The 24,105-nt window shown below is 40.3% G+C and overlaps 1 protein-coding gene across 1 annotated transcript; it reads right to left on the bottom strand.

The window, feature by feature from the left end:
• Window positions 1-266: 266 nt before the first annotated feature.
• Window positions 267-16,230, bottom strand: IL20RA (interleukin 20 receptor subunit alpha; the record flags this gene model as incomplete). Its single annotated transcript, XM_084257971.1, has 6 exons — window positions 16,025-16,230; window positions 8,153-8,334; window positions 6,952-7,127; window positions 6,237-6,381; window positions 2,533-2,672; window positions 267-1,067 (listed from the first exon to the last, which is right to left on the bottom strand). The coding sequence occupies exons 1-6, from the start codon at window positions 16,099-16,101 to the stop codon at window positions 267-269; spliced, it is 1,521 nt and encodes a 506-aa protein (XP_084114097.1). The 5' UTR covers window positions 16,102-16,230.
• Window positions 16,231-24,105: the final 7,875 nt, after the last annotated feature.

Genomic DNA, 24,105 nt, shown 5'->3' with positions numbered 1-24,105 from the left:
TGCAAGCTTAGTGGGTACAAAGCAGTGAGTCAGCCCCATACTCCAGGTGTGTGTCAGCATTGCTGAGGCCCACACACATGAACCAATCATCCATACAAGGCAGCATAAGCAAGTGCAATCGGAATAGAGGCAAGAATGAGTAATTCCCACTGACACTGAAAAAACCTGAGTGAACATCTTCTATTCCAGGTCTTTTATCATTCTCATTCATAATTTTGCACTCACAGACCTTGTCATAGCAGGGGCTGGCATGGGAAGTTTGGGCTTTAGACTTCCATTTGTACAGATAGCCCCCATTCCTCCATAAATTGCATGAGATAGGTTGCATTTTCATCCGGTGGCTGGTCCTTAGCCTGCTCCTCATAGAGTGTAGACAAAAGGCCCTCCTCTTTGAGCCCCGAGTATCCAGGACCCTCACATCCCTCTGCATCGTGTTCAAGGTTAGGTAAGGAAGGTATACACAGCCTGCCAGTCTGAGGGTCCCAATCAACCAGTGTGGTCAGTGGCTCTTCTTGGGTGCTCTCTACGGTGTCCATGCACTCCTGTGACAGAGGGTGGTCTAAATCTCTGAGCTGAGGGGTGTATGAGCACAGTAGTGTCTGTGGGCCCCAGTCCGCCAAAGCTGCCTGTTGCTCAAATAATTTTCCTTGTCCAGACATTTCCTCCAGCAAACTGAGCTCTTGATCTTTCAACCCCATACAAAGGTCAATAGTTCTAATATCATATTCATATTCAATGGCAGTTCTGTCTGTGGCTATTGCTCTGCTGAGTGACTCTTGCTGGGTTAGGGAAACACTGTTGGTGTTTTCCTCAGAGTCACCGAAAATGTCCACCAAGTGTGAAGCATACCCTAAGTGCTTCACTTCCATCTCCTCCACATGGGGCTCCTGATGCCCCCCGGGTTCAGCGTTGCTCAAGTTCCATCCATCATCACTGTTGTCCATTATACTTGTCTCTTTATGAGGAGTTTTAGAATCCTCCAAAATACTGAGGGTGATAAAGTTAATCACAATTTTTTCAGCAGGCACAAAGAATCTTTTGTCAAATTCATTTCCATAAATCAAAATCTATAAAGAGAGAAGAGAATGGTTTTTACCTTTTCACATTAGAGAGATGGTAATAAGCAGCTTGTTAAATGCAATCTATTCTGTCAACTGGGTAGTTTTATTAAAGACCTACTCTTACTAATTCATGGAAGTCAAAGCTGGGTTTGGGATATACATGTGGAGAGGAGACCCAAGACCCACAAAATGCCTGTAGAAGTAAGAGCGGTTCATTGGGTAAGTGATGATCAGTCCAGGAGTCAAGGCTGACTCCCATTGTCGAACTGGCTGAAGGGATGTGAGGGATTATTGAATTTCTCAAGTTGGTTTTTAGTTCTGTGAAATCACAATTTCTATAATGTGATGAGGAGTGCAATCATATGTGATCAATTGTCTGTGAATTTTCCTCCCGTGAAAGGTCTCTTATGTTATTAAAAAGGTCACTCTGAAATGTAAGTACAGACAGGATAATAGAAAACAAATGAACAAAAAAGCCCCTAAAACGTAGCCAACAGGACTGTACAAAAACATTATGTCATATGAACATATATTTAATAATTCCCAGAGAAATTTATTTTTTTTACTAAAATGTGCTTAGCCCCTGGAAAGCTTTCAGTGGATGGGGAAGAAGCAGAGGGCTTAGTCTCACATCCCTTTGAGTGAATGTATAAGTTCTGGCCATTTTCTTTTAGTACGTTTCCATTACATGTCTTTGTCTTCAGCCTATATCCCAAACTCCTCTTTCAGACTCTCACTTTCTTTCCCCCAGACAACTGTCTCCTAGCTGTTTTTCTTATTTCTAGTCTTAAATCTCCCAGAGTTGTTCCAGACCCACTAACTAGTTGGGTTTAAAATATATTAACCATGACAGCCCCAAATCAAAATCCTACAGAGATTTATCTTTGCCAGCAAAATAAAGCCCAAGCTCTTCAGAATAATACTCCAATTATCTTGTTACCTGGCTCCACTACCCATTATAGTAACATCTTTCACAGCACCTCATCAGAAACCTGATGGCTTAGCAATATTACATGGCCACCCAGACATTTACGTATCTTTGCCCCTGCTGTTTCTCTGCCTGCAGTAACTCTTACTTATCTTTCTTAACTGAGCCAGGCAAGAGCTTCTTATGACCCCACTGTAGGGTCTCAGTGTCCTCATTCATCTTAGCTTGCACATATCATTTTGAAATTCCACTTTCCAACTAAACTTGAAGGGCTGGGGTCATGACTTAATTTATCTGTTTATCCAAGACCTACTCTAATCTGATCATTAAATATAAAATCTTTGTCAAAGCTAAGGAATTTTCTCTTTGGTTACATTAGGGAACTAATCTAGTCTAGAAAGTACTTTTTAATTCATCAACTCTTTAACTTTAAACTCATTCTGCCCATAAGAGGAATAGTATCTTTTCTAGAACCTCCTTTGACATCCTCCTAGAGATATGTTATCATAATAAGGATTCCTGCCACACTTGGCACTCACTCACCAAATTTGCTGGGTGTTTTTCTTTGCCAACATGGATGTATCTGTACATGGAGTAGCCCATCACACAAAAAACGAACACAGTAATAGATGTGGGTAAAATATACCAGAAGATGATTTTAACCTTCAATGTTGAAGTTCGATCTGTTAAAAAATAGATAAAGGAGTGGTTAGATTTAGTGTGTCTGCAAACCTGGAAATGTCAACAGGTTTTGGGCAGATCACTTACATTTAGGAACTCTCATAAATCAAGAAGTTGAACGCTCCCTATCTTTGGCAACAGATGGTCTTAAGGTATCATATGAACTTTTCAGTAAGAATGAATTAATAATCTAACCAGCTGATATTCATAAAAAACATCTGGCTATGAAATTCAAGCTGGTTTTATTTCTAAAGGTTATGTGTCTGATATTTGGGCATCTCACAGCATTTCCCAAACAACAATCTGCTGACAATCAATTAAACTGCCCCACTTTCCCAGGATACTCATTTGACCCAACCTTTCCCCTATACTCAGTAAAGGACAGGAGGGTATGGTGTCAGTCACCTTCTATGTGAATAACAGATCCATCGCCACCCCAGTTTGCCTGACTTTCTGGGAAGGGCTGGATGTTGGTGAAGTATATAGGGAGGTGGCTGAACTTGTGTGTGCTAAAAGAATGGCAGTAATGCCTTTGCAGGTCCTGCTGTGCTGTAGGTTCATGACGAGTAAAAAATCCATAAATAATGGAGTGATCTGGTGAATAGTTTTTTAAAAAGCAGCCTTGGTCCCCTGATTAGACTATGAAGTTGACAAATAGGGCTCACGGTAAGTAACTTATATTTGTTAAGCTTCCATACGGGTCCTTGGAATTTGTGATAGTTAAATTCATATATCAATTTGGTGAGGCCATAGTATTCCGATATTTGTTCAAAGATTATTCTAGATGTTTCTGTAAAGACATTTAAAATATTAGATTAGCCTTTCAATTAAGAAACTTGAGTAAAGTGGATTGCCATACTGTGGATGGGCCTCATCCAATCAGTTGAAGGCTTTAATAGAAAAAGACTGATATCCTTAAGGAAGAAAGAATTCGCCAGAAGATTGTCTTCAGCCAAGAGCTTCAACATCAACTCTTCCCTGGGTCTCAGCCTATAGGTCCACCCTCCACCAACCTCCACAATCACATGAGGCAACTCCTTAAAATCAATCTCTCTGTCTATATCTATATATCTATATCTATAACCTTATCTATATATTTCTATCCATATATGTTCTGCTTCCCTGGAGATCCCTACTACAAGAGTATACAGAAAAGAAGCTAATTCACAAGTCACACGAAGTTCTAGTACACTCCTACATGCTATTATCCAGCCAGAGTGCCATGGGAACATTGTAAGCTACGCGAACTTTGGCTACACTTGATGCTTATGCCTCAGAGAAAGCAGTAAAGTCATTATATAGTTTCACTCTCTAGCAAGAAGTGTCATGGGCAGAGAGGGTGATCAACAATATCCTCCTGGGAAAGTCCCACTCCGGCAGCTTCTTCTGCTTATAGCAATTCCTGAAGAGCACATTGCCATCAAGCTCCACATAGAAAGATGATGACACCACAATGCTGGTGGTAAAGCATCACCTGTGCCTACTTTAGGCTGCAACTCAGTCCAATCCTCTTAATAAAATCCTTGGTCGCTGGACTGAGCTTGCCCTAATTAAAAAGGGCTGTGACAACAATGACGGACAGCATTTAGCATAGACTAGCACGGGTTTTCCACAAAAAACCTGATAAAGTGAATCTGTATTTTAGGGACTGGAGAACGATGGGGTTTTCCAAAGAATAGTCCCAGGGAGGGAGGCAGGTGGGGCACTGGCACAGGTAGTTTGATAGGTTGTAAGTGTACATATGGAAGAACAAAAATGTAACCCTCAAAATTAAAATTAAAATTGAAAAAAAAAAGAATAGTCCCAAAAGAGGTGAGAGTGATTTTTTTAAAAAGTTGGCCTTGATGTCCATGCTGTGGAAAGGTACCACTGGCGATCTATCAGCTGGGATGTCACAGAAAGGGCCAGAACCAGAAATGGAGTCTTGCTATTCTGTTACCTTTCTCAGCCTAGTGAGATATTTGGCTCTAAGGGATTCCTGGGAGGTATTTAATGTAATATCTACTTTAGCTGCTTCAGCTCTGCCAATTGCTTAAATGATTTCCACTGGAAATTCATTCTTGCCATTTGGCCACCGATCAGGCTGTTAGTAAACAGAGGTCTTTTCCAAATACAGAAATGATCTCTTCAATCTGCTTTGTTGTGCCTTTTGCTTGCTTGGCATTTTAACTTTATTTGGCAGATGGTAGAGAATCCTTTATTTTAAAGGAAAAGGTATGGTAAGGGTAAAGATTCAAAAATACAGCTTTTTGTGTTAGTCCTGGATCTGGTTTTGTATGTCTGGATCTGGTTTTGTAAGTCTGGTTTTGTATGTCTGTATCTTAAAAAAACAAACTATTATTTTGCCAGGCATTATGATCAATTTATATAAAGTCAAATTACAATTGGTATTATATGATGTACTATGGAAGTAAGGACTGGACATGTATGGCAGAGCTGCCTTTTCATGTGGAATTTGCACTCACTTTACAGAGATAATCAAATGAAGCAAAAAGGAATTTATTTTATATTTTCTTGTTACTCCTGGCTTGGGGATCCAAGTTATATTTTTACGTACAGAAATAAAAGGAGCTATGTTCTGAAAAAAAGCAAAAACAAAACAAAAATAAAGTTTGTCATTTTTGATAAGTGCTCACAAAAATTCCTTTTTATTCCTTAGTGGGCTGAGTTGCAGCCTAAAGTAGGCACAGGTGCAATGTGGAAGGCGAGAGGGAAAGGAAGGCAGGGGACGTGTCGTTCTTCCTGTCCCAGAGTTGGTGACAGAAGTAGGCTTGGGGGAAAGGTGGTGACATTTGTCCTAGGCCAGCAGATTTGGAAGAGAGAAACAGAAAAACATGGCTGTAGAGTTATCCAGTGGAGGTGAACTGGAGGGTTTGTTTTCATTTTTCAAGTTTTAAGTTCTACATCCTCCTACTCCGGGGGAAGAACAATTAAACAAACGTCACTCTCCCAACTCTGCGCCTTCTAACAGGAAGCCACTGTTTCCTGGTAGCCAAGTTCAGAAAATGTGAGGAGACAAAACGAGAAAGAAGCACCTGTAGGAGCGAAGAGAATAATTACTGACCCATCCCAGGCCCTCCGCGGCAGTGACCACATCTGAACACAAGTTGCAGAGCCTGTAATTTGTATTTGGGGGAGCACAAGAGTCTGTCTTAAAGTGTTATAAGGATAATACACTGTTTGTGTGACATAAAATGGATGTCCTTGCAGATTGCAGAACTTCTATGGGCTAGAGAGACTATGAAGTGAAAAAAGAAAAAGATGTGTGTAAATCTTCCTAATTGTGATTTTTTTCAAGGCAGGAAGCTGTGTGATCTGGGGTGGCTTATTGGCAGGAACACTAGGACTGTGGTGCTGAGAATTCCCTGAGGCAGTGAAAATACTCCTAGTGTTGGCCAAGTTCAAAGGCAGAGTCCTAGACTGTACAGTACATTTCCGGTGATGGCAATTTCTGCCTGTTTCTGTTTAGATACCAATTTGCCAACACTTGTTTACACTGCCTTACTTCCTTCAGATTTTACCTGATTTCCTTCCTTAGAGCAGCAGAAATATTTTTTCAAACTTACCTTTCAAAGTATTGACGCACTGCCTCTCGGAAGGCTGAGCAAGGCGAGGAGGCCCTGGGATGTAGGACTCCACATGGATGCAGTACAGGGTGTCCGGCTCCAGCCAGCTGAGAACCAGGGTGTGGTTGGTTACACACTGGGACCACTAGGGTGGGGAAATGCAAGCAGAGTTAGAGCCAAATATTCTCCAGAGGGAAGACGAGACTGAGATAACCTTACATCGCTACTATCACTACACACGCTCTTTTCAGCAACAGCATTAAAATACCCTTTTCTTCCAGGGGCAGATCATAGTTAGGAACTGCAACAATCCAGAAACAATTCAATAGTAGCAATCATTATTCGATAATAAGGACAGATTTTTTTGATTCAGTGCTGTTTTGTGTTCTTGCTAACATTTATTTCTCTCTCTTCTTGGAGAGTGACTGACCCATGTTATTCAAATAAAAACTCCCCATCAAAGTGAGGTGAACAAGTTCTCTATGCTTTAACAGTCACATCCCACCCCCATTAACACAGGGTTTCTGTAAAGGAGATCTGAAGGGAGTTTTGTAAATGTCCACATGTCAGTCAGCTGCAGCTGCATTGTATATGGTGTCTCTTTTGAATGTCACATGTTCCTGCATTTCATGCAGAGAATAAACATCAGAGAAGCTACTCAGAGTAGCTGCAAAAAGTGACACAGATTCTGTGCCGCGTTCCATTTCTGTCTTACCGTTCTATTAGATTTAGTGTTATACACAGACACATTGTACTTCAGATTAGAATATATTTGTTGCATGGATATAGAACTTTCTTCTGGATTTTTCTTCCATTTCTCTGGAGCCTTCAGCACAATAGAGATGGATTTCTCATCAGTAGTCAAAGCCACTTCTGGCGGGCCAATTTGTGCTTAAAGTAGAAGCAAGAGAAAGTTAATATGTTCAGAAGTGGAAAATCACCTTAGATACAAATACAATATAATTCTAGTGGGATCAAGGCTCTCAAAGCTACCATGTTATAGACAAAGCCTCAAAACGTGCTAAGGCGCCCAAATCATGCCAAATCTTGAATCATTTATTTCACTTATTCTGATACAATGTTAAAATAGCAACTTTGAGGGCTGCATTTACTTAGTCACACAGATAAACAGTACTTGATGATGGTAAATACATAAAAATACAGCACTCCTGCGATTAGAAAAGTTATAGTAAATAACGTTGCTATGATTTGTTAAGTGGTAAAAATCGGGCATGGAGAACTAAAGCACCTTCGGAGATGTAGTTGTCACGATTTGGAACAAAGTGTTTAGCAAACAGTAGCATAGCCTGATGTAGAATACCATGGGGAAGTCTCCAGTTCCAGGATCTTCCCTGCCTTGTAAATTTCATTATGGCAGTTCTGTGTGGGTCCTCTATGGCTGAGTCAGTCACAGGTCAGGGAATGGAAACATTTAAAAAGCAAAAACTAGGAAAATATTACCTTCATTCTGAGTTAAACCTAGAAATTACAACATTATTCTGCCAAGTTCCTAACAAGAAGAAATTTAGGCTGGTGATCAGAGCAGTCTTTAATCAATCTTGTGGCCATGTATCAATGATTTATAAAGCCAAACCACTTAAAAAAAATCTGTCAGCTGTTTCTCAATTTATAAAGCTTGCACTAAATAATAAAACAAAATAAAAAATTGATACTAGTAGCACTTAGAGCCATTTTGGGGTCTCAGAGAGATCTTAGAGATCACTTGGCCAAAACTTTCCTTCTTAAGATCCAACTGGGTGAAGTACCTTGGGTTGGTCACTCCACCAGCCGATGGAGAGAGAACAGATGGGCTGAGGGAGCACTGGGTTCTCTGTTTATGAGGCTGAGGCGGTTACACCAAGAGGTCTCATGGATTTGATATTAATACATGTTTGACAGACAATCGTATTACTTACTTTGTAAAAAAGGATAGAATCGTGCTGTTTCTGCCCATTTGGAACAATTTGTTCCCCAAATGGCTTTAACTCTGGCATAATATTGGTGCTCATAGTCAGAAGTTTCAGCAGAGAGATCACAGTAGGTCTCATTAATGTTTCTACATTCAGATTTATTCATCCATTTCTTTTGCCCATATCTGCTAAGAAAGAAACTGTGAATTAATAATGAGGTGTGCTCTATGCCATATAATAGGAAAAACCCAGTCATTATATAAAACTGAATGTAACTTAAGACCTTCTCTTCAGAACAACAAAAGTGCCTGTCATTGAGATAAAAGAGAATCTACTTTTGCTGCTGGCAATTTTTTTCATTAGTTGTCAGGAATATGAGTCAGAGTTTTTGTAATCACCTTTCTTTTCTGTAAATTATAATGTGGATAGTACATTTTGAAAGCATGTATTTTATCATTATTCTTGGACTACAGGAAAAATTTTATGCATTGTGTGATCAATTTGTCTAGGAGTTATCTGTGTAAATTTTTAACCTACCAGGCATACTCAGGTCAGTTTGATGCATTGCTCTTTTTAAAAAATTGTCTTTTTATTTTCTTGCAAGAAAAATAACCTTGACATTATCAAAAAAATTTCAATATCTACTGGTTGTCAAGGGTTCTGGGGAAAATTTGCTAGGTTGGAGTACATAACAAAATCTGCATTTTCAATAATTACAGTGATGATGCTATTGAGTAGGTTGTTCTATCAATTTTTCCTTTCTTTTACTAAAAAACACAACACCCATAGACTTACTAAAAACACAACACCCATAGAAAATAGGAGGGAGAAATATTTTCAGCACTTTTCATAGGGGAAAGACCTAGGCACAGAGTGGGTGAGTGGGCTAAGCGGCACATGAATAGACAGTGAAAGAGACCAGGATGCACAGGGGTGGGGGAGGTGGCTACTGAGGGCTTAAGCAGGCATGTTGTGGTTTTAGAAAGCTAAGTGGTGGGCGCCTGGAGAATGAAATGGGTGAGGGAAGGCAGCCTGGGAAGTGGTTAAGAGGATATTGTGGTGGTCCAAGTGGAAGATGCAGGTAGCTTGTGGCAGTGGAATGAAGGACAGAGCAAAATGAAGAAATATAGATAGTCCTGTAGATAGGACTTGGGGATTGAGTGTATTAGGAGATGAGGGAAATAAAGATGCAAGGTGCTGTCTCAGACAGATGGCTGGAGCAGTGGTAACATTTGCCAAGATAAGGAACAGCTGAAAAAGACTGTGCTTGGGAAATGGAGGTAGGTGGGAGAAGGAAAGATAACATTTTGACATGCTTGAGGTATGTGAAAATATTTAAAGCAGATGCCCAGTAGGCACTGGGACTCAGTCAAGAGAAAAGTGTGCGTGGGAGGTTATGATTTTGAAATCAATGGCATCAAATTGCTTATTGAAGGCATAGGAGTGAATGAAATTACTCATGAAGACAACGCCAAGTCTAGGATAACATTTCAGGAGTATCAAGAATTAAAGACTGTACACAAAGTACACTTAGAAATAGCAACTAAAGAGGGAGAAAGGGAAACAGATATTACCCAATTCAGGGAAAGAATGAACACATATCGGGGAGGAAATGGAAGCTGCATCAAGTGTAGCCCAAGTTTAAGGTTATCTTCCTTTTCAGAATATGGTAACCGATTTCTGAGAGTAAATGTCTCTCATTTCCTAAATAGCATATGTAGGGTCAGGAAGACACAGTGCAGGTTTTCTAATCCAGCAGACCGGGTAAAGGAGGAGCCAGAGTCCTCAGTGGTTTTTTGAAGGTCTTTTATTGGGATTTACCCGGTACAGCAGGCAAGGGTGCTGGGGGGCTGGAGGCTGGCAGCCTCTCAGCCCCCAGCAAGTCTTCACTCAATCTGTGCTCTCCGGCCTTCTCTCTGCTTCTCTGCTCTTCCGTTCGTTCTGCTGCTTCTTGGCTTCTTGGCTTCTTGGCTTCTCTCTGGCTTCTGCTGCTGCTGGCGTCCCTGTGTCGCCGCCCTTAAAAGCCCAGTCTCAGCCCAGGTGAATCCCATTTACCTATGCCCACACCCTACTCCAGGTGCCCGCCATCAGGCATGCATTCAGGACCGCAAGAATCCATCATCTATCCTGATGGCGGGAGGGCAGAAAAGCCTGACATTTTTCCTTACCCTACACATACCTGACAACATGCTTTGTAAATCTGATCTTGTGGATCAGTTTCTCCATGTAAGGGGCAGGAAGGCCACAGTGCAGGTTTTCTGATCCCATGCAGTCAGGGTAAAGGAGGAGTTCTGGAGCCCTCAGGGGTTTTGCAGGTCTTTTATTGGGGTTCACCAGGCATATGGCAGGCAGGGGTGCTGGGGGGCCAGGAGGCTGGCAGTCCTCCCAGCCCTGAGCAAATCCGCACTCTCTCTGGGCTCTCTGGCCTTCTCTGCTTCTGCTTCTTTGCTTCTCTCTCAGCTTCTCTTCGGCTTCTGCTCTTCTCGGCTTCTTCTGGCATCCCTGTGACGCTGCCCTTAAAAGCCCAGTCTTAGCCCGGGTGAATCCCATCTACCTATGCCCACACCCTATTCCAGGTGCCCGCCATCAGGCATGCATTCAGGACCGCAAGGATCCATCCTCTATCCTGATGGCGGGAGGGCAGAAAAGCCTGACATTTTTCCTTACCCTACACTCCATGTCACCACCATTGCCTACATTCTTTTCCAACTTGTTTTTTAATCTATGAGCTACAGAAAGAAATACATTTTACATTTTGACCCAGCTCACAAAAACACGCACATATTTAAATCTATGTACGTATATGTGACTAAAACAAACATCGGTATTTTCAATTCCAATCCATTGCACACCATTCCAAGCCTTTCCTTTAAAATGAATGCTATTTACGTCTCACAAATCTGCAGGTCTTGACTTGTGGTTTGAAAAATATTGCCATCACTGATATGATCCTCCTTCCTCAAACGTTCTCTGCCAAGGGGAGAAGAGCTTCCCATGACAGATAGTGATGAAAAGAAAATGCTCTTTACTGGATTTTGGACAACATGCTTTGTAAATCTCACAAACTGAAAAACATGAATCATTCCATACTTTGCAATTAGGTTTATGCAAGGCAAAAAGTCACTAGTGGTCTTTGATTGTTTTCTGGTTGTGACAGGAAACCTTTATTAAGTGCTTGTTATGTGCGGGGCCAGCACTTAGTGTCTGCACACTTAATCTCACTTAATATAGTAAGCTCACCTATATAGTAATTCTAGGAGGTGGGGGCCATTATTTTCAACCCTTTTTACAGATGAGAGTACTGAGGCTGATTAGAAGAGGTTAAGAAAGCCATTCAAGTTGATATGACTAATAAAAGATACATCTGGGATTTGAACCACTTTTTCCAATGCCAAAGTGTTTGTTTTTTGTGCTACACTCTATTTTCTGCATTAAGTACTTTGTCAGATGTAATTTAACTTCTGTTAAAATTTCATCTTTGTTTTTTTGGGAAACAAACTGCAATCAAAAATATAACAGTATCCTGTGTGACCTCCCCAGGTTACCTGGCTGAGTTCAAAGCCAGGATGGGAATGAAGGACTGCCTGACATTGGAGCTGAGTCCGGAGCCCTGTCTTCCTGTCCATTGCGCACATGCGCAGGCAGGTTAGAACTCTAACATAGCAAGTTTCTTTTTAAATATCCTCTAAAAAAAGTTGTACAATCTGAAGAATCTGCTTTCACAGAGCAGTGATATTCCACCTATTTTTCTTCTTTTCTGAATCACATAAACACACAAGCAAGCTCTTTGCTCCACCTAATGGAAAAGGAAGCAAGGGCATACTCACTCCCGAGCCACTTCTCTGCACAGCGCTGTCTTTTCTAGAACAACAGCATCTGAGAAACTCCTCAGAAATGAGAATGAGACTCCAAAGAAATGAACTCATTGTGAATAGCAGTTGAAATGTTCAGTGCTTTTAGTAGTCAAAGTTTTTTTTTTTTAAAGACAAAAATTACTGGGTTTTTTTTTGTTTTTTTTTTTTTTTTGTAAATATGTGTAAGGGCAGGAATGGACCAGTGCAGGTTTTCTGATCCCATGCAGACCCGGTAAAGGAGGAGTCAGAGTCCTCAGTGGTTTTTTGCAGGTCTTTTATTGGGGTTACCAGGTACATAGCAGGCATGGGTGCTGGGGTGCTGGGAGGCTGGCAGGCCTCCCAGCCCCCCAGCAAGTCTTCACTCTATCTGGGCTCTCTGGCCTTCTCTCAGCTTCTGCTTCTCTAGCTTCTCTCTCAGCTTCTCTTTTGGATTCTCCTGCTTCTTTCTCAGTTTCTGCTGGCGTCCCCGTGACGCCGCCCTTAAAAACACAGTCTTAGCCCAGGTGGATCCCATCTACCTATGCCCACACCCTACTCCAGGTGCCCGCCATCAGGCATGCATTCAGGACCGCAAGGATCCATCATCTATCCTGATGGCGGGAGGGCAGAAAAGCCTGACATTTTTCCTTACCCTACAGTCCACCCCCTCAGGGTTTTCTGCCATACAATCTACATATGTACAATTTTCTTAGCAAACATAAACAATGCAGCCATGGCCCACAAAAGCAAATACATCACAATATAACAGCAAAATACAACAGAACACAAATAAGTCCAGGCAGGGCACCAACCTAGTGACAAAAGACAATTATTGGTACCAGCAGATGAGCCACCAAATCTGCTGCCGAAGGCACTGCTCATACGAGGGAGGGGAACCACTCACGGCATCTACTGTAACACACCAGGAGCCATGAGGCTTCCTGGCCTTCTCTGGCTGTAGTCTTGGCTACAAGCCACACACAGCATCCATAATCTATCCTGATGGCGGAAGGGCAGAAAAGCCTGACATTTTTCCTTACCCTACAATATGGTAACTTAAAAAAACCTCAAACAATCAGAAAAGCATAACCAAGAAAGAAATACATCACCTTGAAGCCCAATACCCTGAAACATTTGGTAGATATGATTCTGAGCATCTTCTATTTATGTATAAAAGGAAGGCTGTTAGATAGTTGAAAGTATAGGCAAAGACTAGATTATACCATCTATGTGCTTTTAATAAAAGTAGTAAATTTACCTTGATTTGAAATTTAATAGGAAAAAGAAATGAAAATGAAATTAAAGGCATTTTTGATGTTCAAATGTTACATCAGCATATGAGATATTAGTTCCTAAAAAGATTGTTTAAATTTAAAATATTGAGAGTTTAATTATTAAAATGATTTTTTTGGTTTGCATTTTCCTAATAACTAGTGATGTTTAGTACCTTTCATGTTGGCTATTTTTAAAATTGTTATTGAAGTGCCATTATTTTACATTCTTGCTAGCTTTTTCATAGTATAGGTTCCCCCCCGCCGACTCCCAGGGTGAAGGCACCTCAGCCCACCCTCCACAGAAGCACTGGAAGTCCTCCACCATTTTCATTTTAGATCTCATTTAATGACTTCTTGCTACAAAAATTAGTACATTGTTTTCTCTACCTTCTGAATTATCATATTGCTATTTAGGTTGAAACATGTATAATATAGTTCTACCGTTATATTTCCCATAACTATTCATGCTTAATTCTATATTTAGATGGTTTCAATGCATGTGGCCAGTCTTTTGGACATAACTTTGTCATTACTAAGTTCTTTGTTTAGGTTCATTTTTATCATTCTGTCAATTGGTTATTTTTTTTTTTTTAAGATTTATTTATTTATTTATATAAGCACTGGGTACAGTCAGAGACACGGGAGGGTGAGAGAATTCACCAGAGCCAGAGCAGGGAGCAGAACAGGCAGACTGACGAAATACACTGCTGAGGGGAGCAGCGGGTGGCAGGAGAGGTCTGCGCGCCATGTGGGACCCTTGCCCGGCGACCAGGGATCGAACCGGCGCTGCAGAGGCAGCAGGCAGCTTCGCAACCCAGCACTCAACCACTGCGCCACTGGGGAGGCCCCAATTGGTTATTTTTAATCAGTGTTTTTTTCCTTCCAAGAGGGTCTCAGGTGATTGGAAACCCAAATTTCCAACTACTTGAAAATACATCTTGAACTTGGTAAGATTTTCTGGTCATACCTGTTTTTCCCACTGTCTTCTTCTTATGACTGACAACTAGAAATCGCCCTCCAACCCCCACTGCCCCACTTGAGTTCTTAGTTTGCTATAATAGCCAAAAATCATTCCGTTTTCTTAAACTACCAGAATATGTGTTGTTATAATGTTTACTGAATTTTCCTAGACATAGGAAATGTATTTATTCATGCATTCATTTATTGTATGCAATTCTAGTCCTTAGTATCTATTCGACTATTACTATCAATTAGTTAGTTATAGCAGGTGTTCATTTCAATATAACACTTTTATTTTCCATCTTTTCCCAAAACTTTACCCACTTCCTTTAAAAAATGATCTTCCTATTATTTTAGTATCTCATCTTTGACTTATCTGTTGGGTTTTACCATTAGAAACATGTTGTTTATAGACTTCAGCTATGGACAATTATTTGTCTGAATTTTTTTCTCCTGTATTCACAGAAAATCTTTTCAGGAGCTTTTAATTTATACTCCACCCCACACCACCCCTCTCTCGTGCAATAATTATGGATATGTGCTCCACTGGTTTCTTTGGGACTATTACTCTTTGAATGGCACCAGCTGTTTGGTGAATATTAGACAATTGGTTATAGGAGAGAGAGTATGTCACCCTTACCCACTCACCTAATCTTATTACTTCCCTCCAGGGAGACGAAGCACTCAGGTTTTGGACTGCAGGAGGCTAACGTGGTTCACAGCACACCCATCAGTTCATGACCATCGGGAGCTGCCTTCGACTACTGTCATCCCTCTTTCCCCATATCTGGTTCACTCCAGGCTCCTTCCTGGGCTGCCACTGGACCTCTTCCATGGATTTGTCACTTGAGTCTGACTTCTTTCATACTTCCTCCTCTCTCACATTGTTTGGCACCAACCCAGGGCTCCATGGACACATTTCCTCAATTTCTGGAAGCAGAAGTTCTAGAATTCCACATCCTTTGCTTCGTTAGGAAGTCTCTTAGTTCTTTGACATTTTTATTCTTGTGAAATTATTATCTACTGTTGGATTTTGAGACGGTGTAAGTTTGCTTTCAATTTCTGCATAGCTTTCTTTCAGGTTCCACAGTATTTGTCACATATACTTAAAACTTGTGGCTGTTTTTGTCATTCTTTGAAGACAAGCACTATCTGTTCTGTATTCTTTCTTACTTTCAATGAGACTATATCTTTCATAAGGACAGCTAGTTGCACAGGATGGGTTCCTCGTTTACTCGGTTATAGAAGAACATTTTTACCAACTTCTTTTCTCTATTTAAATAATTCCCTCTTGCTGAAACACTTAACTGCTGCCATCTACATGAAAAAACTTTTAAAATCTAATTTAACATGGGCCTCCCCAGTGGCGCAGCGGTTGAGCGCTGGGTTGTGAAGCTGCCCGCAGCCTCTGCAGCGCCAGTTCGATCCCCGGCTGCTCCCCGGCCACCAGAGGAGGGTCCCACATGGCGCGCAGACCTCTCCTGCCGCCCGCTGCTCCCCTCAGCAGTGTGCTTCGGTCCCTCTGCCTGCTCTGCTCCCCGCTCTGGTTCTGGTGAATTCTCTCACCCTCCCGTGCTTCTGACTGTACCCAGTGCTTGTATAAATAAATAAATAAAATAAATAAATAAATAAATAAATTAAATCTTTTAAAAAAAATCTAATTTAACGAAAGATAGGAAAAAGTTGACATGAAATATCTAAAACTTTTCTTCAAACACATATTTTATACACTAGATGGTTCAACTTTCATAATTAACAGGAGTCTGAGGTTTGTGTTTGTAAATTAGCCAACAGGAAAGGAACCAACTTACATGAAGTACTGCACGGTATAAATAACTTCAGCTCCTTGCAGGCCCTGTGGGGGACTCCATTGTAGGATGTTCTTCATGTTTATGGATAAGAAGGTAATATTTGTAGGTTCAGGCAAACCACCAGAGACACAGGGAACTGAAAAAGAGTAGAGAGGAAGCAAGATCTTAGTTGAGAAAAAGGAAAACAAAAAATAAAAAAAAAAAAGGAAAACATAACCCTGGGACTGCTAGACTCCAGATATGGTCTCCAGTGACTCTCACCTTCCAGTACTCCTGCTTTTGTACTCCTCCCAAACTAGCCCCCTTCTTCCAACAGAATGAAGCAGAAGTGACCCCAGGACCAAGCCTTAAGAAGGTCTGGGAGCTTCCACTGTTACTCTTTTTTTTCTTTTTAGTATTTATTTATTTATGCACACAATAACTGGGGTACAGGCCAGAGGTATGGGGGGGTGAGAGGATTCACCAGAGACAGAGGGGGGAGCAGAACAGGCAGATCTACTGAAATACACTGCTGAGGAGAGCAGCAGGCGAGACAGAATAGATCTGCTGCACTATGTGGGCAGCTCCCTGACTGGGGATTGAACTCATACTGCAAAGGTTGCAGACAGCTTCATAGGTTACGTCTTAACCCCTTGCACCACCAGGAAGGCCCCCCACTGTTACTCTTTTGAAAGTATGAGCTGCTATGTAAAAAGTGGGGCTACTCTGTTGGAGAAACTATGTTAAGAGACTACACAACATTGTCCCAATATCTTAGTAGAGCTCAACCTTTCAACCAAGGAACCAGAAAGAAGCCACTGTGGACATTCCAGCCTCATCACCATAGACTGAAACTGCATGAAGACTCTGAATGAGAACAGCAGAACTATTCAGCTGAGCCCTAATCAGTCCTCAGAATTGTGAGAAATAAAATGTAAGATAGATATGCCTCAAGGCAGAGTTTTGGAGGTCATAGCTGAGATTGGTTTTACTAGAGTATGTAATAAAACAGCAATTAGAAAGGACCAGTGAAAGAAAAAAATATTTAATTAAATGCTGATATATTCATATAACTGTATCCTAGAGGATTAATTTTTTTTAAATCCTCTGTAGAAAAATGATAAATTGAGTGACTGTCAACAAATTAGAAAAAGACAAAGGGGGGGTAGAGGATAGTTTCTTATGTAAAAAAGAAACAAGGATGCTCCAAATTAAAATAAAGGAAAAAATTCAACGGTACCATATAAGAATCACAAAATTAACTTAAAATGTTGGAGAGATCACAAGATACTGAGTAACAAATAATCAGATTTTATGAAGAATCATTTTATCATAAATATGCATATTTCAGTCAGTGAACTTAGAAAATATCAAATTCTGATACTGAAAATAAAACAGGAAAAACATTTAGTTAAATCACTGAGGGATGGTCCAATCTGGGCTGAAGTCCAATAATTCTTATGTAAATTAGCTGAGACTAATGCCAGAGAAAGGAATTAACTCTATGCTTGGGGTAATCCTTGGCTAAGATTAGCACTATATAATATATTGTGTAATTTCACAAACCAAATGAAGAGAAAGAAAAAAAATTCTTTACTTTAGAATTAAACTTTATAATATGATGCTGATTCTAAGCCAAAATAAGCACTTAACCATGTGGCAGAGTAACCACAGCATAAGAGATTGAATGTGCATTTGTGTGTATGCATGAGTTATAACAACTCCCACTTTTAACCTTAAACATTTAGGATATTAAGTTTGATTTTGAAGAAGAAAGTTAAATACAGAAAAAGAAGCACATTAACTGATTGCTGGGTGAGTACAGGTGTGGCAGGAGTAGTGAGGATCTAAAAAGGAAAGTTTGACAATGTCCATTTCTATTCTTCTAATATTTCAGAACCATGTATATCAACTGGTATTGGTATTTTCTGGAGAAAACACACAGTAAATAATTGCTAATGATTTAATATTGCTCTGTGCTACCACCAGATTCTAAATTTTAATCATTTTTTAAAAATAAGGTTACATTGGTCTACAACACTGCATACATTGCAGGTGTATGGCTTCACACTGCCATAATTGTATACACCACACCCTGCGCACCACCAAAGGTCTAGTTATCATCCACCATAATCCAACCAGCCCTCTGTACCGGTTCCACTGATTAGATTTTCAAAGATGATACAAGCATGTAAGGAGGCAGCCTGTAGCATAAAGTAAGGTATTTTCCAACCCTTTAAAAGTGAAAAACATAAAACATAAAAAAATTCCAAGGATCTTTCCTGATCTAAGAAAAATGTGGTGGGCCTCCCTGGTGGCTCAAGGGGTTAAGCACCGCATCATGAAGCAATCCACAGCCTCTGCAGCACAAGTTCGATCCCTTGTTGGCCAGGAAGAAACCCAAATGGCACAGCAGACCTCTCTTGTCTTGCCCGCTGCTCCCCTCAGCAGTGTATTTCAGTCAGTCTGCATGGTCTGTTCCCCACTGTCTCTGGTGGATCCTCTCACCCGCTCACATCTCTGGCCTGTGCCTCAGCTCTTGTGTGCATAAAAAAATAAATCTTTTTTAAAAAAAAAAAAATGTGGCTCTACATTTTAGGTGATACTAATGTGCAGAATGATTAGCATTTTATAAGACTAAAATTTAATAAATGCATTATAATATCATGGATGGAAATCTTACCAAAAGACTACAGAACTAATTGATAAACACCTAGAATATTCTGGTCTCCGGTGACTAGAGTCTGAAGTTATAAAACACAAGTTATCTTTGATATTATAGTTCAACCATATTTTCTCAATGTTATCTACATTGGTAATCTTATCCTTTACAACATTAGTTTCTATTTGTCTTCTAATATTAGCAAACAATTGACAGAAATCTCCAGGTTCCTAAAACATAGCCAAAACATGTTAAAAAATAACTTAGAATAAGACAAATGGATTCCTCATTTTAATCTAACTTAATTCAGTTTCTTTTTCTGTCATGAGGAAATAAAGGTATTTGCTCTTCTGAAATAAAGTATACTCTAGAATGTCACTGATTTGACATTATGATTGATGTTTATAGTTGTTTTAAAGATTTTCTAGAAATGCTATGCCAATTAAAATGTTACAAAACTCTATTAATAATGGGTTAAAGGGAATTAATAATATGGCAAGAGTAAAACATTAAATAATTTTCTCATCATGCCGTTTTACTTTTTAGAAAAGGAAGAAAATTTTATTATAAATGCTGTGCAATATATATACATCTTCTCACCAAGCTTGCATTATAGGTAACTCATAGGTAGCACTATAGTTTTGGTAATCAGCATCTAATGGTCCTCAGTAATCCCCACCTTTGGGGCAGTCAGAGCTTGTATAGTCTTTGCCAACATTGTGGGTTGGTCTGTGTAACCTACAGAATATGATACATCATTTCCAGGTTTAGCTTATAAAAAAACATGGTGGCTTCTCTCTTGTTTTCTCTCTCTTGGATCATTCACTCCTAGGAAGCCAGCTGTCTTATGATGAGCAGCCCTATGGAGAGGTCTATGTGACAAGTAACTGATGACTGCAACAGCTGGTAAAGCATTAAATGTCAAGAGGCATGTTGGTGAGACTCACTGTGGGTCCTCCAGCCCCAGTTAAGCCTTTGGATGCCTGCAGCCCCAGCCTGCCTCTTGACCACACTCTCTTGAAAGACAGTGAGTCAGAACCACCAGCTAAGGCACCATGGAGCTCCTGACCCTCAGAAACAACATTGAAATAACATTGGTTGTTTTAAGCTGCTGAGTTTTGAGATAATTTGTTACAAGGCAATAGATAATGAATACAACAAAGAATCTGAAAATGAGAGAAATGGAGAGATTAATCACTTGAAAAATACAAATTAGACTGAAGGAAGGGAACAATGCCTGCAATTCCTAATAATGTTATAAATAGAACTCCCTTTCACAAACTTGAGAAATGTTCTTTTTAATAGCTTGATTTTATTTTTATGAGGAAAATTAAAAATACAACGAGAAGTCTGGAAATGAATTAGCCTTTTAGTAAACAAAATTAATAACCTATTAGCTTTTAAATCTTTTTTTTTTTATATAGAGGCATGTTATTTATTTATTTATTTATTTGTTTGTTTGTTTTGTTTATACATGCACTGGGTACAGTCAGAAGCACAGGAGGGTGAGAGAATTCACCAGAGCCAGAGCGGGGAGCAGAGCAGGCAGAAGGACTGAAATACACTGCTGAGGGGAGCAGTGGGCGGCAGGAGAGGTCTGCGCGCCATGTGGGACCCTCCCCCGGAGGCCGGGGAGCAGCAGGACATTGAACTGGTGCCACAGAGGCCGCGGGTAGCTTCACAACCCAGCGCTCAACCGCTGCGCCACCGGGGAGGCCCAATAACCTATTAGCTTTTAATAGCAATGATGATTACAACTTTTTGGACTGTTTAAGAGATACTTAGTGACGGATTCAGAGTTGTAAGCACCTTGAAAATGGATGTTGCTGTTTTCTGAACACTATTTTGGGGAAAGAATATTTAACTATTTTTGTAGAGGCTTCATTTGGATTGACATTATCATTTTGATTGCATATGCAGAAAAAATATCAGTTTTGGATTATCCTCTTGTCAATAAATCAAAGTATTATTGTGGGGTGGCCCTATCATGATAAAGGAGATCACATCGTGGTACTCGCCTATCTCCCCAGAATACAAAACTTTATTAGGGCATGACCTGCTAGTTTCTGAATCATTTTCAAAATTGCAGCAAATTAGACCAGGTAGTCTTCTTTCTAGACATCTTGTCGCTCTGGTTTTTGAAATTTTATATCCAGAAGTGAATATTTATTAATTGTTAGGAGTTGGTTGTAAAATTTGTCTGTACCATTTATAACTTTTATTAATTAATAGGGTTTTGAAATTTGTCTTTCTCTGATAGGAATAGATGATTTTTACTAGAACCTTTCTACAAAGAAGAATTATAAGGACTGCTTGCTCCCTTGGATTAGTTCCATCTTTAGTAGGACATGAGAGGTCTTTTGGTGTGATTAAAAATAATGTTGAAACTGGGAACTATTCATGACAGGCTAAGAGATTCTATTTAATTGTAAATACAGTACGTGAATAAAACTCAATTTGCATGACTTAAAAACATAATAAATATTGTAAAAACCTTTATATATTGGCATTTAGTTGATGATGACAAATTGGCCATTATATACTAAAAAGCAGTTAACATTTAGCATACCATGCAGCTAACATTATTCTATGGTTTTTATATAAAAACCAAATCATTCAATCCTCACAACAGCCCCAATGTCAATCATCTCAATTATACAGATGAGGAAACTGAGGCACAGAGAAGTTAGGTAAGTGACACAAATTCACACAGCTTGTAAGTAGAGGAGATGATCTGAGATTCCGTACTCTTAACCTCCTCTCTCACCTGCCACTTTAGCAAAGTAATTCTTAGTTGAATTCAAAGACAAGGCAAGACATGGGAAAACACATATTATAAGGTATTAATACATGAAACAATTAATATATTAGCTATTCATTTAGTAAGCATTTTTTTAATCCCACCACATCTTGCAGCAGAAGCCTTTTCTTTCCTTCTTCTACCAGAATATTTCCTTTCTTTCTGCCTATATCTGATTCTAGAAAATACAAGTAGGAACTCTACTTCTTTAACACATTGCCCAGATAATGTATGGAAACTTAAGAAGCAAGGGATTCTGAGAAGACAGAGTTTATTGTGGTATCTTCTTAGTTGCTGAGCACAGGACATCTGTCACTTTAAACCCACAGTAAAACTTAAGGATGTAGAATTAGTTTGGCCTTGGCCAACTCCATCTCCATATAGATTACACTACAGTCATTCCCTCCTGCATTGATGAGAAACATCAGTTCAAGAGTCTACCTATTGATTCAGCTAGTATTTTCTGGGTGCTGCTGTGTCTCCCAAAACTGACATTATTGATGTCCTAATCCCATTACCTCAGAATCTGACCTTATTTGGAAACAGGGTTGTTGCATTAGTTAAGATGAGGCCATACCAGAGTAGGGTTGGGCTAAGACTGATGTCCTTATGACTGATGTCCTTATAAATCACAGCCCTTTGAAGACACAATGACATGGTGAGAATGTCATTTGGAGGTGGAGAATTGGTGAGGCATGCACACGTCTAGGAGTGCCTAGGACACACGAAGCTAGAAGACCCAAGGAAGGAGACTTCTCCAGAGGCTTCAGAGGGAGTGTGGCCCAGCCAGCCCTGACTGCCCACTTCCAGCTTTAAGAACTGTAAGGGAGGGCCTCCCCGGTGGCGCAGCGGTTGAGCGCTGGGTTGCGAAGCTGCCCGCGGCCTCTGCGGCGCCGGTTCGATCCCCGGCTGCTCCCCGGCCACCAGAGGAGGGTCCCACATGGCGCGCAGACCTCTCCTGCCGCCCGCTGCTCCCCTCAGCAGTGTACTTCGGTCCTTCTGCCTGCTCTGCTCCCCGCTCTGGCTCTGGTGAATTCTCTCACCCTCCCGCGCTTCTCTGACTGTACCCAGTGCATGTATAAACAAAAAACAAACAAACCAGCAAACAAATAAATAAAGCATGCCTCTATAAAAAAAAAAAAAAAAAAAAAAAGAACTGTAAGGGAGTAAATTTCTGCATCTTTAAGCTAGTCATTTCATGGTGCTTCCTTCTGGCGGTTCCAGGTAACTAGTAGAGGTGCCCACTATGTGGCTATCTAAAGGTGAATAGGAAGATCTATTCCTACCTTTCTCTAATTCCCAGTCTACCAGAAGAGAGACAGCATTCAAAAGTAAAACAGTAATTAAATATGCACTGGCAGATTTGGTGATCAGGCTATGAAAAGGGAATAAGGGGTGAGTGGGTCACAGAACCTAATCAGATAGGAGTTAGATTTGGGGTGAAAAGACAGTGCTGCAAGCACAAGCCCCTGAGAAAGAAAAGATGCCTTCTAAAAAAGTGTCCTTGAAACTATCAAAAGATATGTGTGCAGACCAATGGAACCAAATAGAAAGCCCAGAAATAAAACCACACTTATATGGACAACTGATCTTTGACAAAGGAGAAAAGAACATGCGATGGAACACGGACAGTTTGTTCAATAAATGGTGCTGGGAAAACTGGACCACCACATGCAAAAAAATGAAATTAGACCACTACCTCTCACAGTGCACAAAATCAACTCAAAATGGATAAAAGAACTGGACATAGGACCTGAAACCATAAAATTTATAGAAGAAAATATAGGTAAAACACTACAAGACATATATTGCAATAACATCTTTAAAGACTCATCACCCGGGGCCTCCCGTGGTGGCGCAGGCGGTTGAGTGCAACATTGTGGAAGCTGTCCGCAGCCTCTGAAGCACGGGTTTGATACCATCCTGCTGGCGAGGGTTCCACATGGCTCAGCAGACCTCTCCTGTCTCGCCCGCTGCTCCCCTCAGCAGTGTATTTCGTCAGTCTGCCTGTTCTGTCTCTGGTGAATCCTGTCACCCTTCCACGCATCTGGCCTGTACCCAGGTTCTTGTATAAAATAAATAAATAAATCTTTAAAAAAAATTAAAAAAAAAAAAAGACTCATCACCCAAAGCAAAGATAGTCAAGGAAATGATAAACACCTGGGATTACATCAAACTGAAAAGCTTCTGCACAGCAAAACAGACATTAACCAAAACAGACAGACACCCCACTGACTGGGAAAAAAATCTTTTGCACTCCATTCAACTGATAAGAGACTGATCACAAAGATATACAAAGAACTCACACGACTCAACAAAAACAAAATAAGCAATCCAGTCAAGAAATGGGCAGAAAAAACTAAAGGACATTTCTCCAAAGAGGAAATGCAAATGGCCAACAGACATATGAAAAAATGTTCAACATTCTTTATAATCAGGGAAATGCAAATCAAAACCACATTGAGATACCACCTTACACCAGTAAGAATGGCACATATCAAAAAAACAAGCAACAACAAATGTTGGCGAGGCTGTGGTTAAAAGGAAGCTCTCCTACATTGCTGGTGGGAGTGCAAACTAGTTCAACCACTATGGAAAGCTATCTAGAGGTTCCTCAGTCTACTAAACATGGAGTTACCA

This window comes from Talpa europaea, assembly GCF_964194135.1.
Source record: "Talpa europaea genome assembly, chromosome: 2".
Taxonomy (NCBI): Eukaryota; Metazoa; Chordata; class Mammalia; order Eulipotyphla; family Talpidae; genus Talpa; species Talpa europaea.
Note: the sequence above shows the minus strand (reverse complement) of the source record. Positions and strands in the feature narration are given on the sequence as shown.